The sequence below is a fragment of the Medicago sativa genome, chromosome 5, assembly GCF_051527215.1.
Source record: "Medicago sativa cultivar Bolivia chromosome 5, Bolivia_mono, whole genome shotgun sequence".
NCBI lineage: Eukaryota > Viridiplantae > Streptophyta > Magnoliopsida > Fabales > Fabaceae > Medicago > Medicago sativa.
Window position 1 is genome coordinate 78381049 of NC_140753.1, and position 17815 is coordinate 78398863.

General features: G+C 32.0%; 2 protein-coding genes across 3 annotated transcripts; both read left to right on the forward strand.

Annotated features, from left to right (window-relative positions):
* The first annotated feature begins 5855 nt into the window (after positions 1 to 5855).
* On the forward strand, positions 5856 to 13600 carry HK2 (histidine kinase 2). Of its 2 annotated transcripts, XM_085710301.1 has the most exons (15): positions 5856 to 6674; positions 6987 to 7244; positions 7860 to 8312; positions 8507 to 8782; positions 8951 to 9120; positions 9402 to 9614; positions 9694 to 9880; positions 10099 to 10150; positions 10795 to 11024; positions 11133 to 11231; positions 11320 to 11978; positions 12086 to 12583; positions 12677 to 12921; positions 12979 to 13046; positions 13250 to 13534. In XM_085710301.1, the coding sequence occupies exons 1-15, from the start codon at positions 6351 to 6353 to the stop codon at positions 13346 to 13348; spliced, it is 3831 nt and encodes a 1276-aa protein (XP_085566427.1). In that variant the 5' UTR covers positions 5856 to 6350; the 3' UTR covers positions 13349 to 13534. The 2 variants fall into 2 exon arrangements, 1 of the variants encoding a protein (XP_085566427.1); XR_015010476.1 differs by having other exon boundaries at positions 12677 to 13046; positions 13273 to 13600.
* A 217-nt stretch (positions 13601 to 13817) lies between these two features.
* LOC146925361 (Carbohydrate-binding X8 domain superfamily protein) lies at positions 13818 to 15857 on the forward strand. The gene is made up of 3 exons (XM_085710302.1): positions 13818 to 14402; positions 14534 to 14788; positions 15243 to 15857. The coding sequence occupies exons 1-3, from the start codon at positions 14336 to 14338 to the stop codon at positions 15275 to 15277; spliced, it is 357 nt and encodes a 118-aa protein (XP_085566428.1). The 5' UTR covers positions 13818 to 14335; the 3' UTR covers positions 15278 to 15857.
* Positions 15858 to 17815: the final 1958 nt, after the last annotated feature.

Below are 17815 nucleotides of genomic sequence, written 5' to 3' on the forward strand. Positions count from 1 at the left end.
GCTCACAAGTAAGGGTGGAATAGGCCGGACCATCTGATTGGGGTATATGATTTATCTTATCTAAAACCTATTTTGATCTAACTCGTTTAATAAGAAGTATAGACTCAAACTTTTTATAAAGTCTATTTAATTAAATAGGCCAAACTAAAATTTACAAAAAAGTTTATTAAGTCCGTCGGGTCGGCTTATCAAACGTTTTGTATACAATGTCTCTTCTATTATTAATATTGTTGAAGTTTTTTTTTTTTATAATTGGTCGAGCCTTTAAATTATTTGGTTATTTAATAGCATGTATATTAGTGTGATTGGATATTCGTAAAATTTCGTTATTTAATAGGAGACTTATTCGTGTTTAATATTGTTGTTAACTTGTTTTCTATTGATTTGTAATTAATCTTGATATATATAGGTTAAATTTGATCAGAGGTTTTTAAATCTTCTATTATCTATTATCTAATTATGAAACTTAATGTCTACCAAAAATACAATCTTACCCCTTCTTAATTTTTTGACACGTCATCAAAATTATATCCTTTGTATCATTTGCTTCAACCTCCCCCTATTTTTTTCTCTCTCTTAAAAACAAATTAAAATAAACTCACTCGATAAATCATAAAACAAACTAACTTAATCTTTTTTAAAGAACTAGTTTAGAGACCCGGCGTTGCCCGGGTTAGATATTAAATAGTAAGTTTTATAAGTTTGTGTGCACGAATACACATGTAAGTATATTAAATTGAATTTATTTAAATTTACAATTATAATAATATCTTTATATATATATATATATATATATATATATATATATATATATATATATATATATATATATGGGGTTTGCTAGGATACACCCACTAGTTTTTATTAAGGTGTGTTTTAGCAACGATATAACTAAAAAGTTGTTAAATACACCTTAAGGTGAATGTTGCTAAAACACACCTTCTTAAAAATAAGTGGGTGTACATTAGCAACTCCTATAGGCATTTGCTATAATACACCCACTTATTTTTTAGAAGGTGTGTTTTAGCAAGTTATAACTAAAAAGTAGTTAAATACACCCTAAGGTGTAGCTTGCTAAAACACTCCCACATAAAAACTAGTGGGTGTGTTCTAGCAAATCCTATATAAATGATGAGATGAATGTCCAATGCAAGAATAAAAAGTGTAACAAAATCAATAATGAATTAGTCCAAGTGGTAAGAGTTTTGGGTCTCTTTAAACATGTGGTCATGGGTTTGTTTCGTGACTCATGCGTATGAGAGAAAAAAATCGATTGAAAGGGAATAAAATTGGTGTTTGGCAAACCTGAAAAAGGAAAAATGTTAGATGAAAAGAAGGTTTGAGGTTTCTGCTTGTGCTCAAAATATGTAAATATGTGATTAACAAAAATTTATTTATTTATAATTAACATTTGCATTAGAATATGCTACTAAAAGATAATTTAATAACTAATCGAACCTTTTTTTTATCAAAAATAAAAACTAATCGAACACTTTTTTTTCCTCAAACATAAAAACTAATTGAATGATACAGTGCTAAAAGATTAGTAATAACTAATTGAAGTTTCTTTTCCTAAAAACAAATAAACAAATTGAAGTCTTTTAATCATAAAATAAGATCATACATGTAAACTTTGTTGAAAATATTATGTGTAGTTTGTTGAGATATTTCTGCTACATAAAATATTAGAAATTCAAAACAATTTTAAAGAAAATATTGAGTGGATAAGATCAAAATGTTGTTGAGATATTTATGTTAAATAAAATATTGGTTTTTAAAAATAGAAAAAATAATAGAAATAGTGAGAATGAATGTGGAAGTGACACGTGGAATAAAAAAACCTTACTTTATATATATACTATTGATAAACAAACTTAAACTTGATCTCAATAAAAACAAATTTTCCTATAATTCAACTTCTAAATATCTAAAAAGTTAAAAACAATTTACAATCTATTATATTTTTCTCTAATTAGGAGTTAAAAAAAATTTATAATCTATTATCTTTTTCTTTAATTGTGAAAGTTAATGACCTGTAAAAATATAATTTTGCCCCATCTTAATATTTTGACACCTCGACATATATTTACCTTTTTGTGTCTTTTGTAACAAAAGATCCTATTTAGTTGAGAGAGAGAATAACTTTTGAAAGATTGATCAACCCTAATCCATCATAAAAAAATTCACTAATCACGGGTGCAACTCAATGAACCTGTATACGGGTGCGAAACCAAGTTGCAAAAAATATGAAAAGTGAACATCTAGGAAGAATAATTAATGCATCGACCGTCATCACGATGTCAAAATCCAAGTGTCAATAACTATCTAAATAAATCAACAAGCATAAAAGCTCCTTTTAACTTGAGGAACCAACGTGTAGGCGAACAAAAGACCTTGAAACCTGCAGATCATCTCAACATATTTGGAAAGAGCTGAGAATCAAAGGAGTCGGGTCACCATGTCATATTATAAAATAATATTTTATATTGTTGTTGATTATTAATTATTATATCTTTTAGAAATATGACTATAAAAAACACTGAAAATGATAAACGAGTCAGTAAATAATATAGTTATTCAATTCATACACGAGACTCATAACGACATCTTTATCAATAATGAAATTTTTATTATTTTTAATACTTTTACATATTTTTGGTTTACCACTTCATAATATTTAATAACAACAATTTCAATGATTTTATCATGGCCAAATAACATTAACCTCTCATATGGTCTTCTTAAATAACACAAACACCTACTCTATTTTTTTAACTAAACACTAATCTTCCTTTTTTTTAATCAAATTGACAAACACTTCCCTTATATTATAACATAGTTTAAACTTTGTTAGTTCCGTTTTTTTAGCAATAAACTTCTTCTACGAGTGTGAATTCACTTAATTTTTGATCATATTTTCTTTCCATTTTTCACTTAGGTGACTTTTCCCAACATATTGTTCCTCAGTCAAGGTGATATAGTTTTTAAACTCTAATGTAATAAAACTCATGTATCGAAGTTTATTTCATTTTCATTGATGAACCACAATGTCCATCCACCAAAATTCTTCTAATATCTATATTTTCTTTTGATCTTTTATGTAATTGCCGATGTTTGATTCTATTTGGTGGTAAACACAAATGTTGTTATTGTTTCTCCATTTTTGAGAAAAAAAACACATTTAACTTAATTATGAAAATAGAAAATAGATACAAACAAACCAAAATGACTAAAATTAAATTGTATATTTACAAAGTTATTAAAATGGATAAAACGAAGGGAGATTGAAGTCTTTGAAAAATTAGAACGGGTGCTTGTGTTATTTAATTTTTTTTTTTAAGAAAAATCAATGTAATTTGCCCTTTTATCATTAACGTCGATTTTATTCATTAGTTTTTTTTTTTCTTAATTCATATAACATTGCAATGTGCTTTGATGCATAAACCCCTTGCTTTGAATTAACCCGTGCGGAGCACGGGCCCGTGCTTAGCACATGTTTGTTGCTAGTTTGATACAAACTTCAAACTTAAAAAACCTTTGATGTAATTTTTTTTGTGGTGGTCGGGGTTTGAACCTCAGACCTTGTATATTTTATGCGTTGTCCATAACAACTGAGTTAAGCTCACGATGACATGTAATTTAACCATATATATATAGGGTTATGATAGAAGACACCTTTTATGAAGGTGTCTTTTATCAAGTTACTCTATAAGCATTTGCGAAAAGACACCAACTTACTTTTAGGAAGATGTCTTTTATCAAAGTTATAACTAAAAAGTGAAAATCACACCTTAAGGTGTGACTTGATAAAAGACACCACCAAAGGGTGGCTTGTAACATAACCCATATATATATACATATATATTACCTTAAAACATAAATAACTATAAGTCATTACCATTTTTACCCTTAATTCTCTCTAGTTTCTCTTACCATGACATTTTCAAGTCTCAACGTTTCAACAGAAGCATTTCTTATTTCTCTGACTTTCTTTATCTTTTCTGTCACTAATCCGTATTGTGCAGCTCACAGCACACAGTTGGAGTACCTGTACCCCATCTTTAAACACTCAACAACAAGGGTGATGTCTTTTTCAACTCTTTACAAAAGTAATACAACACTTAATTATTATTATTATTATTTATTTATTTATTATATAAAATATAGTATAAGATACTAACATGTGAATATAACACAATAAATAGTACTAGTAATAATTGTTGACATAAAAAATCCCATCATTTGGCCCAGTTTTTAAATAATGGAATTTTGTTTGCTTTTGGTTAAGCTTCCCCCACCACAAGATGATGAGATAATGATGTTCCATTCTCAACTAATGCTTCACATCACCACATAGAGAGAATAAAGATTCATTTTATTCTACAAAAAAATATTCATTTATTTTATTTTATTTAAAATTAACCAAACCATGTACTTCCAATTATAACTAATAAACAATTTTCTTTAAATAATATTTGTTCATAGACTTATCACAAATTGAATTTATTAACCATATTTTTTTTAATTTGATATTTGTCTATTGATCGACTAATCCTAGAGATCAATCTTATAATCGACTTGCACGAGTTCAATTGTTCTGTATGGACTAACCTAACACAAAATTTTTTGACATCTAAACTATTCGAACGTGAGTCACACTCCTAGATACCAAAGTCTTCACCACGAGACAAAACCTCGGGTTTTAACCAACATATAGGCACTGTTTGGTAAGGCCACATAACTAGCTTATAGCTTATAGCTTATAGCTTATAAGCTCGTTTGACAAAATAAGTTCTGTTTGGTAACATTTTTTACAACGAGCTTATAGCTTATTTCACGAATTTCAATGGGCTTATAAGCTATTTTTCAGAAGCTACTTCAAGTAGCGTTTGAGCTTATAGCTTATAGCTTTTCATGTTTTATTCCATTTATACCCTTACCACTTTAACTAAAACCCATGTTTACCCTTTGTAATAAATAGCTATTTTAAAAAAAAGACATGTTATGTACTTATGTTTAATTAAATTTCAGATTTCATTGGTTGATAATATTTTTTTTTTTAAAAAAGGCTGATAATAAAATTACATGCTCACGTTATGTTTTGGTTACAAAATATAGACTTGCTTTTACATAACATTGCCCTTAAAAAAAATGTTACTTTTTAGTTAAAAAAATTACGCTATGTTTTAAAAAAAAATTGTTGTCACAATTAACTTTTTTTTAAGAGGGTCACAAGTAACTTTTGTTTAATTTTTTTTGGAAAGGTTTTGCTTTATTTTTTTTTATATAAAGTATAAAAACTAAAATAAAATAAACAGTTATTAAATTTAAAATATTTAAATTATCAAATATCATAAATATTAATTTATAGTAGTATAAATTTTATATGAATTAATAATGTCCTTTTATGTAATTTTACATTTATCAGCTAGTTCAACCGCTATTTTTACCAAACACTTTAATTAGCTTATCAGCTATAAGCTATCAGCTAAAAGCTATCAGCTAGCTTATCAGCTAGCTTATAAGCTATCCGCTATTTTTACCAAACAGAGCCATAATTGATTGAAGTGAAATGAGACTTAGACACCTTAATCAATTAGTTAAAAGTTTGATTTTCGACTTTTGCATATATAACAAACTCAAATGATAAATAAAAATACATCTTATCTTATGTACATAGATTCTTCGATCGAGATTAATCTATACAGTAATGAATAATTCTTATCTAAAAATTTATTAAGAAATAAAAATATAAAAAAGAACATTTTAAATTTGAGAAAAACAAATTATGATTATCTCAGCAAAATTTGAAGGTGATGGGCACATTATTCCACTCTTGATGCTTTTTTTTGGTTGTTCAGAGTTGAGTGAGGCAGAAAGAACCTGTTATAGAAAAACTACAAAATTTTCTTCCTATCTCTTTCTTTCACACCACACATTTCACTGAGATTTTCCCATAAAAGACAACAAAAGTACTATTCACCTTGTTCAAGTGATTATTGCTTCATGTGTTACACTTCCAACTCTTGTTCTTGTTTCAAATCAAAAACTAACTTTCAGGACCACTCTCAAAGACATTATTGTCCTTTGTTTGTTAAGATATGAATTGGGTTTCATCAAAATTTTACGCTTTTGGTTTTTTTGATGTTCTGTTCATAAAGCATCAAACTTTATGAGTTTTGTGAAGTGGGTTTGGTGAGAGAGATTCTGGGTTTGCTTCAAATTTTGGTTTTAAGTCTTTTGAAGATTCATGTTGTGGTGTTTGGTAGTTCAGTTTTTTGAATGTTCAGCTAAAGTGGTGGTTTTTACCTTGAATTTTCAGTGAAGAAAAGTTGGTAATTTTTTCAAGGATGTCTGTGATTGTGAATGGAAGAGTTTCTGGTTCAAATGGAAGATGTTCTTCACCAAAAATCAAGTTTTGGAAAGGAAATGAGTCTTTGCATGTGTCTAATTCTAGTACAACATGTAGGAGGATACTGTTTCTGTTGCTGTTTTGGGTTTTTGGTGCTGTTGTTGCTATAGGGAGCGTTTGGTTTATGTTTAGTACTTTCAACTTTAAGCATTTGATTAAAGAAACAGCTTGTGAAAAGAGTACACAAACCTTGTTACAACGTTACAATGTCAGTAGGAAACAGCTTCATGTTTTGGCTTCCTTGTTCTCAGGATCAGATCAGGTAACATAAGATGCACTTTGTTTTTGGTACTGTTTTTCAATTGTATTGGTTAGTTTGACTTTTTTTGTAAAATAATTGTTTTTTCTGTTGACCATTATTTTTAATTAAATCAAAACTTGTTAGTGGATTGTAACTTTGAGCTGAAGTAAAATGAGAGGGTATTAATTATGATGTTTTTTACAATGTATTTATGTTGGGCAACAATTGAATTTAATTACTTGCTAAAAGTGGGAAAACTATATTTTTGAAAGGAAAAAAGTGGTTGTTGCAGTTATGAATATGATGATGTCTTACTAGTCTATAAAAATGCAGATTTTGTCCAATTGTATTGATGAAAGGAGGCTTCAAATGTTGTTAAGTAGTGGTACAGTGAACACTCCACAGTTAATGTGTCCGAAGAATTTGGAGTTACAAAAGGAGCATAGATATGTTGCAGAATCTGTAGAACAATGCCCAATTCTTGATGACTTTGTTCACATGAAGCTTGGATTATCATTCCCTTGGAAAGCATATGTAACATTGGACTCTGCACTTTTGTCCGATTTGGTTAACGTTTTGCTCCGTGGAAAGGTAGAGTTTTTACTATGTATCTGTTATGCCTAAAAGTTCTGTAGTTTAAATTGTTGATTCTGCTTGGAATTTGTTATGAATCATCCTAATTTACATAGTGATTGACCTTTAGACATCTTATATGCCTCATTTCTTTTAAGAATGTTGAGTGCATGTTTGCTTCCACATTGGTGTGGAGTTGAATGTGCGGGTGATAAACTCTACAAGACATAGCTTTTATCCTGTTTTACAGTATACCAACCACACTTTGAGTTTGTCGAAGCTCGGTGAGAAACAAAACCAGTAGTAATGCATCGTATGGATTTTCGATGATACCATTTTTATGCCCTTGCTAGAAGTTTGAAGATTCCTTTGAATTTGTAAACCAGAATCATAACATTCTTTTCAGCTTTGCTAGTGCTATAATTAATTCATATTTTGATGTTTAAAACACAGTGTAGTGCCAATCGTACTTTATTCTAGAATTTCATTTTACCTATAGTCTAATAACTTGATTATGTAAAGTAGTGGATTTTTGTTAGAGTTGCTGCAAACATTGTGCAGCAAGTGTGAAGATACATGCTTATTTGAAACATATAATTAATTCACTTTTTTATTTTGGTTTTGCAATCACAGGTGATGAGGGTGTGTGCGATTGTGGATAATGTGAATTTATCTAGTTTAATTAAAGGATGTTGTTTGGTCCTTATTGGCATTATACTGTCCCACAAGTTGTCTGGCTTTTGTTTACTAAGGAAGAATCAAAAGCAGAAGGTAGTTAAGGAGCATCCACCTGCTCCACAAAAGCGGATTCAACATTGTATGCCCGGTCATTCAAAGGCTACTGGTTGGCGGAGAAAAAAGTTGCTAGTTATTTTTATGTCAGTTGGAATCCTTGGTTCTGCATGGTTATTTAGGTACATGAGTTCAGACATTGCGCAAAGAAGAGAAGAAATGCTTGCCACTATGTGTGATGAGAGAGCCCGTATGTTGCAAGATCAATTTAACGTGAGCATGAACCATGTCCATGCTCTCGCTATTCTTGTGTCTACATTTCACCATGGTAAACATCCTTCCGCAGTTGACCAGGTAACATATTCAATGTCATTATTTTCTCTTATTGGGGTATTGCCTCGGGTCTGCTAGTTCATATTTCATATTTAGAGTTATTCATGGCTTATTTATTGTTATTGTTTTAATTTTAATATTACACATTTTAAGGAAAACAATTGAAGTGATAAAGTATAAGGAAAAATAACATTGAAGCTTTTGTTTGACTGCAGAAAATATTTGGAGAATATACAGAGAGTTCGGCATTTGAGAGACCACTTACTAGTGGTGTTGCTTATGCTTTGAAAGTTCTCCATTCTGATAGGATGCATTTTGAGAAGCAGCATGGTTGGACAATTAAGAAAATGGAAACTGAGAACGAGGCATTAGTTCAAGAATGTATTCCAGAAAACTTGGATCCAGCGCCCATTCAAGATGAATATGCACCAGTCGTATTTGCTCAAGAAACGGTTTCTCATATTGTATCCATCGACATGATGTCAGGGAAGGTGTGCCTCTCTTAGCTTGCTATCACACCTTATGTTATTGAAAGTCGTCACAGTCATAGTGATAGATTCAGATGAAATAAGCTTGGATCTTTTGTCTATAGATTTTTGCATTAAATTGCTCACATATCAGGTTGTAACAAAATTTTATTTTTCTGCATTGTTATATAGGAGGATCGTGAGAATATTTTGCGAGCAAGGGCATCTGGAAAGGGGGTTCTGACATCCCCTTTTAAACTACTAAAGTCCAATTACCTCGGTGTTGTACTTACATTTGCTGTCTATGACTCTAAGCTTCCTCCAGATGCTACGCCTGAACAGCGTATTGAAGCTACTGTGGGGTAATTTTATCCAATGATAACTTAATGAGATTAATACACATACACTATCAACGTAAATAAGTTTTACACATTCATCCTATGATGTGTTGCCACATCACTTAATTAGTTACATTCATCCTACCGTGGAGTATTTTTACAATGTCGGTGTATTGGATGTAATGTGTGTGTTGGTATCCGTGTATCACATGCATTTGTAAAACCTCTTTACAGTGACAGTGTATATATTTTAACTCAATTACAAACTGAATGTAATGTGTGTGTTGTTATCCATGTATTGGAAGGTATCTGGGTGCATCCTATGATGTTCCATCACTTGTGGACAAGCTTCTTCACCAGCTTGCCTGTCAGCAAACCATTGCTGTCAATGTGTATGACACAACTAATGCATCTGATCCTATTACGATGTATGGTACCGATGTTCTTGATACTGGCTTACTACACGTAAGCGGTCTAGATTTTGGGGATCCACTACGAAAACATGAGATGCACTGCAGGTTTGTTTTCACTATAAAGTTCTATTTTATGCCCAAATAATTGAAATATCACATAAGTATATTTCCATTTTTTGGCCAGGTTCAAGCATACGCCTCCATTTCCTTGGACAGCATTCTGGGCATCCTTGGGGGTATTTGTTATTACCTTTCTTCTTGGATATATATTTTATGCAGCAATAAATCGAATAGCTAAAGTGGAAGATGACTATTGTCAAATGAGAGAGCTGAAAGTTCGTGCTGAAGCTGCAGATGTCGCAAAATCTCAGGTTAGATATATTTTGGGGATCGTTGCTTTCTGTAATGCAACAAAATTGTTTCCGATGGCAAGAATGTTAGGATTTCTGTTGCAAATTCATATGTTCAATACATCATATGTTGATCATGTTAAACATGAGAATTATTACTCACAACTTATATAACCTTTTATGTAATTGAAATTAATAATTCTCTCTTGACCTCAAAGGATTGGTTTCTCTTTTTGTAGTTTCTTGCAACAGTTTCACATGAGATCAGGACTCCAATGAATGGTGTTTTAGGTAATTGAGAATAATTTGTTGTTGTTATAATAGATAGGGTTAATTATGTTTTTGGTCCCTACAAAATGGCGACCTTGTAAGTTTAGTCCTTACTTAATTTTAATACCATTTTTAATCCCTACAAAAAATTTCTGCACTCAATATTAGTCCTTACTCAATCCAAATTTGTTTAATTTATGCTTAAACTCTTAAGTTTTTCAACAATTTTTTTACAGGCGTGTTAAGAACGTTATTAAAAGGTCCTTCGAAAAAAATATCGCAAAAATTTGATTTCTACGTCCATATTTTTGTTACTTATATCTTAAACTTTTGTCGTTTTAAAAAATTCATATTTAATTTATTTCATGTTAAAAAATTATAGATTTTAGTAAATGAACCGTTCATAGTGTTCTAAACTTGTATAAAAAGAATCGTTAAAAAATTTAAGAGTTTAAGGATAATTAAACAAAATTTATTTTAGCAGGGACTAAAATTATAAGTAATTTTTTTTTTGTAGGGATTAAAAATGCTATTAAAATTAAGTAAGGACTAAACTTACAAGGTTGCAATTTTGTAGGGACCAAAAACATAATTAACCCTAATAGATAATTCCATCTGGTCAACACTTGTTGGCTAATCTCAACTGTTTTCAAATAATTTTCCAGGTATGCTGCAAATGTTGATGGATACTGACCTTGATGACAATCAGATGGATTTTGCCCAAACTGCTCACACGAGTGGTAAAGATCTTATATCGGTTATAAGCGAGGTTCTCTATCAAGCTAAGATCGAGGCAGGCAAACTAGAACTTGAGGCTGTAGCTTTTCATCCACATGCAATTCTAGATGAAGTTCTATCACTTTTCTCTGAAAAGTCCGATGAAAAAGGAATTGAGGTGAAGCCCTATCTTTAGATACTTTACTTTGTTTTGTATCCTCCAATTATCTCGGCATTCAGTCTTTACATAAACTTATGTTCTCTATACCTTTTTGGTTGAGTACAGTTGGCTGTTTATGCATCTAACCAAGTACCTGAAGTTGTCATCGGCGATCCTAAACGCTTCCGACAAATAATTACCAATCTTGTTGGAAATTCACTTAAGGTTTGCAACATTTTACACTGAACTATCATCTCTTTTAGCTGCTGCGGATTTATAATCTCTGTTAATTAGTTTACTTGCTGCATTTCAGTTCATTCACAATAAAGGACATGTTTTTGTCTCGATTCATCTGGCAAATGAAGTGAAGAGTCCACTTCACATCATGGATGCAGTGCTGAGAGAATGCTTAAACTTGAATCAGGACATGTCGGAAAGAACATGCAATACATTGAGTGGATTTCCTGTAGGAAACAGATGGAAAAGCTGGGAAAAGTTTCAAAAGTTAAATTTGGCGCATGAGTCAGAAACTATCCAACTACTAGTAACAGTCGAGGACACTGGTATAGGAATTCCTACCGATGCTCAAAGCCGCATATTTACACCTTTCATGCAGGCTGATAGTTCCACATCGCGAACATACGGTGGAACTGGAATAGGATTAAGCATTAGTAAATGTCTAGTTGACCTCATGGGAGGAGAAATTGGATTTGTAAGTGAGCCTGAAATTGGAAGTACTTTTTCATTTACTGGAAATTTTAGAAAAGTAGAAACAGAATCTGTGGATGAGAAGTGGCAGAAGAATAACCCTTTGGCCTCTGAGTTCCAGGGTTTGAGAGCATTAGTAATAGATAGAAGAAAAATCCGGGCTGAGGTTACACGATATCACCTGCAGAGGTTGGGCATGTCTGTAGATGTAAATTCCAGTCTTCAATCTGCTTGCTTTTCTATTTCTGATACTTGCAACTCAAGGTAATGTGTTAGTTTTTTTGGTCTAAGATGAAAATTCAGATCAGTTGTACCGGACATTAGGTTATTATAATATTTACTAATTATTGCTTTTGTTTCCATTCTTTCAGTATGTCGACGCAGTTGGCCATGATTCTTATAGACAAGGATTCTTGGGACAAGGAAAGTAGCATCTTATACGCAATCAAGAAACAAGGACAGAATGGCGTCAAAGGTGACTCGCTAAACTTTCCAAAGATTTTTCTCCTGGCCACCCACCTTAGCCCCAATGAGCAGAAGGAGCTAAAGTCAGTTGGTATCATAGATGATGTACTAATGAAGCCTCTTTGGCAAAGTGTTTTGATTCGCTACTACAGAGAATCCCTTGGAACTGGGAGAAAACAAATAGACAGAAAAAAAGTATCCCAACTTGAAAATTTATTGATACACAAACGAATTTTGGTGGTCGATGATAACGCAGTGAACAGAAAAGTTGCAGAAGGTGTTCTGCGAAAATATGGAGCAGTAGTTACCTGTGTGGAGGGTGGTAAGGCTGCTCTTAAGGTGCTTAAGCCACCACATAATTTTGATGCTTGTTTCATGGATCTCCAAATGCCAGAAATGGACGGGTAATTAATCTGCATATTCTTCATCTGTTTAGTTTGTTTTTGACTTTTGTATGCAAGTATAATTCACAAGTATTTTCTTCTTACATGTTGCAGTTTTGAGGTGACTAGGCTAATCCGGTATATGGAGAACGAGGTAAATGAAAAAATTGCATGTGGGAAAGAATTGGCAGAGATGTTTGGTAACATTTCTTATTGGCACATACCAATACTAGCTATGACAGCTGATGTAACTCAAGCATCAAATGAAGAATGCAAAAAATGTGGGATGGATGACTTTGTGTCAAAGCCATTTGAAGAAGAGCAACTCTATACGGCAGTGGCACGTGTCTTCAGTTTTGGTTCATAGTAAGGAAGTAGCATTGCTTATTGACATGCTGCATTACTAGCTACTACAGCTGATGCAACTCGGCCTTCGAAAGCAGAATTCTGCATAATGGATCTCAGCTATGGCTGTGTAGATATAGTAAGTGTCGTGTTTCATCATCCTTGGATTTTCATATTACAAGTGCATTTAGTAGAAATTTTTCAATGATTAGAACATACATGTGTTTCATTTCTAAATTTTTTCACTACTTAAATATGTTTCATTCTAGCTGCAGCTTGTTTTTTCATTCACATCTACAATGTTTGATTTAAAATATTTTATTTCTATTTACTTATTAACAGTTTTTCACTTGTCCGCTTTTCAGAAAGTTGATTTCAACTGCAATATATTACATGGAATCACTCATTGCAGGAGCAGAGGTGAACAGGAGTCAAAATTAAATTTATATGTACATATCATATTTTTCTTTGTATATTCGTATCGAGCAAGTAGGATATAAGATAAAATGTTGTAGTTATGTCATCATTAATTAATTCATTTTCTGGGGGGCTAAGATGGAAAGAAATGGAAGATATCTGAACCCTCAGAAGTTTGTAAGTAACATGTATAGTTATTAATCAATCCAGAATTATGGAATATGTATCAATATTGTGAAATTACAATTCCAATATATCACAAAAAGTTGCAATGGATATTGGTAGATGATAACATGAGGACCACCAAAGGACCAAGAACCTTTTTCCATATGGAAAAAGGCAATAAAGAAAAAGGGTTGCAAAGGTGTGAAAAAGGAAGTGAAATATATTATCATTTTGTAATTGAAAGAGGTTAAAAAATGTAAAGTCTTGTTGAGTTGGAATAACATCTGACCGCATATATAAAGTTCAGAATATATTACTTTCTATATGTGATTGTCAAGAACGTGACTAAGCCATAAACATTACCTTGTTACAGGCTTACAGCTCATTTTGTGGATTTGGATTGCATACTGTAATAAATCCATGCATTCATACAAAAAGAAAACACATTTCAATATTTTTTAACTCCAAAATATTAAGCTTTTCAAGCCTAGATTGTCTGATCTTGATTCAATGACCACCGATGTTTTTTTTTATTTTGAGATGACCAACAATGTGTTGATTGTATGAATGCGTGATATTTATGACTGCTGTCAATCCAAATCCTCGTTTCTATGGGTTACATACACATATGTGACCACTAGAAGTTATCAAAGTTTACTGTATAGGTAGATCCCATTGTCAATCTGATCTTGAAATATGGTCGTCCACATGGAATATAAAATTATTTCTTAGCCTTTTCAAGCACATAACTTATTTGGCCTTTTCTCTTCCCATTAGTGCTATATAGATAAGTAGCATAATGCTGTTCTTGGTGTCTTAGCTATCTATTAACTCTTCATTTTTACAATGCCAATATCCATGTTGAAGTTGATGTTTACTCTACTCTTCATAGCCATGATTCTTCCAAAATCTGGTAATGAAAACATACTTATGTTCCAAAATATATCAAATTGTTACATTACAACTCTTTTAGCTGCTTCTTAATTTTCCTCCCTCTGTTGTGTATGTTTATAATGTTCATCTTCTAGAGTCTGTTACATGCAGCGAACGCCGAATTCGAGCTATGGTGTGTAGCAGATGAGCAGACCACTGACTCTGATTTGCAGGATGCCTTGAATTGGGCTTGTGGGAAAGGAGGTGCAGATTGTAGCAAAATTCAACAAGACCAACCTTGCTATTTTCCAAACACATTGAAAGACCATGCTTCTTATGCCTTTAACAGTTACTTTCAGAAATTCAAGAACAATGGTGGTTCTTGTTATTTTAGAGGTGCTGCCATGACAACAGAAGTGGATCCTAGTAAGTACTATTACTGAACATATTTTTGATAACCACACCCCACTTCTGTGAGTTGTTTAAACTAGGAAATGCACATGTTCACATGACAATGATTGCAAAAAGTAGATCTAGAAAAGAGTTGGCCATGTGATTTTGAATAGTTTAATGAATATTAAAATGGTACAATTGATTTACCTTGATGTGTGAATGCAAAAGGGGAAAAGAAAAAGTAACTTGGCAAACAAGTAAGGTTTTTACTGTTAAATGTTTACAAGCTATATTTAGTAAAAGACTATACTTTCTACTAAGTTATATCCTTTAGTAAATCAACTATGAAGAATTATACTTAATAAGTTCATAACTAGTCATTATAATATCTTTCTCAGTAAGTAGGTTAATCTATCATAATCTGAAAAACAAAATAGAGGGTGATTTATAACCAATTAGTCTTTGATTGTTAAATGTTTTTGTGCAGGTCATGATTCTTGCCACTATGACTTCTTTCCCTGATGGCAACTGATAATGAAGACTCAAAGCTAGTATATGAAAAATTAGTATTGGCCCTTTTTTGTTGAATACCAATCAAGCAATGTGTTCTTGCTTTTTTCTTACATTGTTGACTATTTTAAAGGAATTTGTCTTTTCTACATTACCATTGGATCAGAGGTTTTTCACACAATATTTGATTTGATATTTTTTGGGTCCGTCCTCCAAAATTGCAGAGGTTTATGCATCTGGTATTATATTTTGACAGATTTGAGCATATAAGGAAGATGCGGATTGAGAAATTGCCTTTTGATTTTCTCATGGATCTACATGTTATCGACACAATATGTCATTGATTCTTAAAATCTTAGCATGTGTTCTGTTTGGTGGTGAGATACATTCATTTTCTGGCATTGCAAGCAAGGAAAGATGCAAGTGAAGATTGAATATTTTATCTTTGTTTACACTAAAAATGAAGTGTTGCCCCTATTAGTATTAGATAGATTATTGATATTGTTTCGTGTTATGGTCGATTGACTTGTGCCAAAAAAATATGTTATCGCGGATTGACTTGGTGAATCAACCTCTTTCTATTGTTGATGCATCTAAGTGGTTTATCACGTCCATAAAAAATAGCAACAAAAACATAAATATGAATATATCCGTAAAATTAATGTTAATAGTAAAGAAAACATAAATCACGTCTCTTATAAATTAAAACGACGTTAATTTTTTCAACATCTCTATTATGCATAATATCTTTACCCATTTGATCCATAATTAATCAGTAACATTTAGAAATGCAACATTAGATACCCGCATTGCCTGATTCTCCTTCACCAGAAACGATATCCTTTGGATTGCCTCCTTCTGCACAATCAATAGTGACAAGAGCCTGCTGAGCAATCTTTGACTGATTCTCATGATCCGCGATGATGGATTCATATAATTTCTTACGTATCTCATTCTTCCGTGTCCAAAGATCAGACATCGGAATCTGAGCCAATGCAATGCACGCCATTTCATGGACAGCGAGACCAGCAGCCGCAGCTCGCTTCTCAAGCTTCTCCTGAATCGATAATTTTTGAAGCTCAACTTGTCCATCGGAGGTTCTTAGATGCCTGAGAAATTTGTAGAATTCATTTGGCTGGCAGTTATGGACTGAGTTGAAAAAATTCAACTTGACACCAAGCAATAAAACCCTCTCAAGCTTGCGATCATCGCTGTATGGTGAAAGAGGTCGTAGCAAGGAGGCAATATTCTTGTCCAAGTAGCCGAAGAGAACATAGGTTTCGGAATGGAAGATATTTGGTGGGAAGCCTAAGTTAGAAATACGGTTGGCCATGGTGGGGATGAAGTTGCTATGTAGAGGAGGACGTCCCATTTCAGAGGACACTTACAATTAACAGTATATATTATGAGAAATGTGACAACAAAGAGGATTATTTATATTGATGCATGACTTTTCAGGTACCTTGGCAGAGGTAACGCTAATCAATATTTAAGATTAAGATTTATGATGATGCCTTTTCAAATCTATCATTGGTTACCACGTAAATTAAATTGTTGCAAAACTTGTGTTTGCTAAAACTTGCTCAGGCTGCATGTATGCACTCGAATCGTTTCCTATTTATGTTGCATTATTAGTAAATCGTCCAAGGTTACAACTTCATTCAAGAGAAATTAGGATTTTGGATAATTCAAATGATTCAATTCAATTTAATTTCATTCTTTTTTTGTGTGTGGATGGAGTAATTAAAGTAGTTCTAACAAATTTAAGGATCAATTTGTAAATCTTGAAAATTTAAAGGGAATGTGTTGGGCATGGAAGGAGCTCAAATGATCATCACACAGAAGACCCCACATGTGAATTGGACATCTTATCTTAATCCAAAACCTTCAGAAAACGTGTGTGTCATTTAATTTATATATTGTTCAACATTCATTTTTTCAACAAATTTGAAACTTTTAACACGCTTACTGCCATAAACTATTTTACAATATTATGAAAATTTATAGGGACTGATTTGCGATTTCTAGAAAAATATAGCTAGGGACTAATTTTCAAATTTTAAAAATAAAAAAGGAGCTGTTTGCAAATTTTTTAAAAATAGAGTGACCGATTTGCAAAAATTTAAAAAATAAATCAAGACCAATGAGTAAACTTTTACGGCTGGTTTGATGGTCAAGATATGTTAGGGACATCTCATTACAATGGTCAAATATGATATTTACATTGACTTACAAAGGTCAAATCTGATATTTACATTGAACAAAGTAAAGAAGAAATTTCAAATCTTTATTGCATTGGTGATCGTGCTCCTAGTGTGATTGATAAATTAGATGACACATATATCTGAAGAACCTAATTGAGAAATTTTTGACAAAGACAAATTATAGTTTGAAATATTAATAAAGTCGGGTACTAATTTGAAAGTGACTTACAAAGACAATGACAAACTTAATGATTTTCTCATTTATATACTCTATGAACCATAAGTTATCGATCATCAGACATTAACGATAAGCTCTAGACAATCAACTAATTTATCAACGTATAAT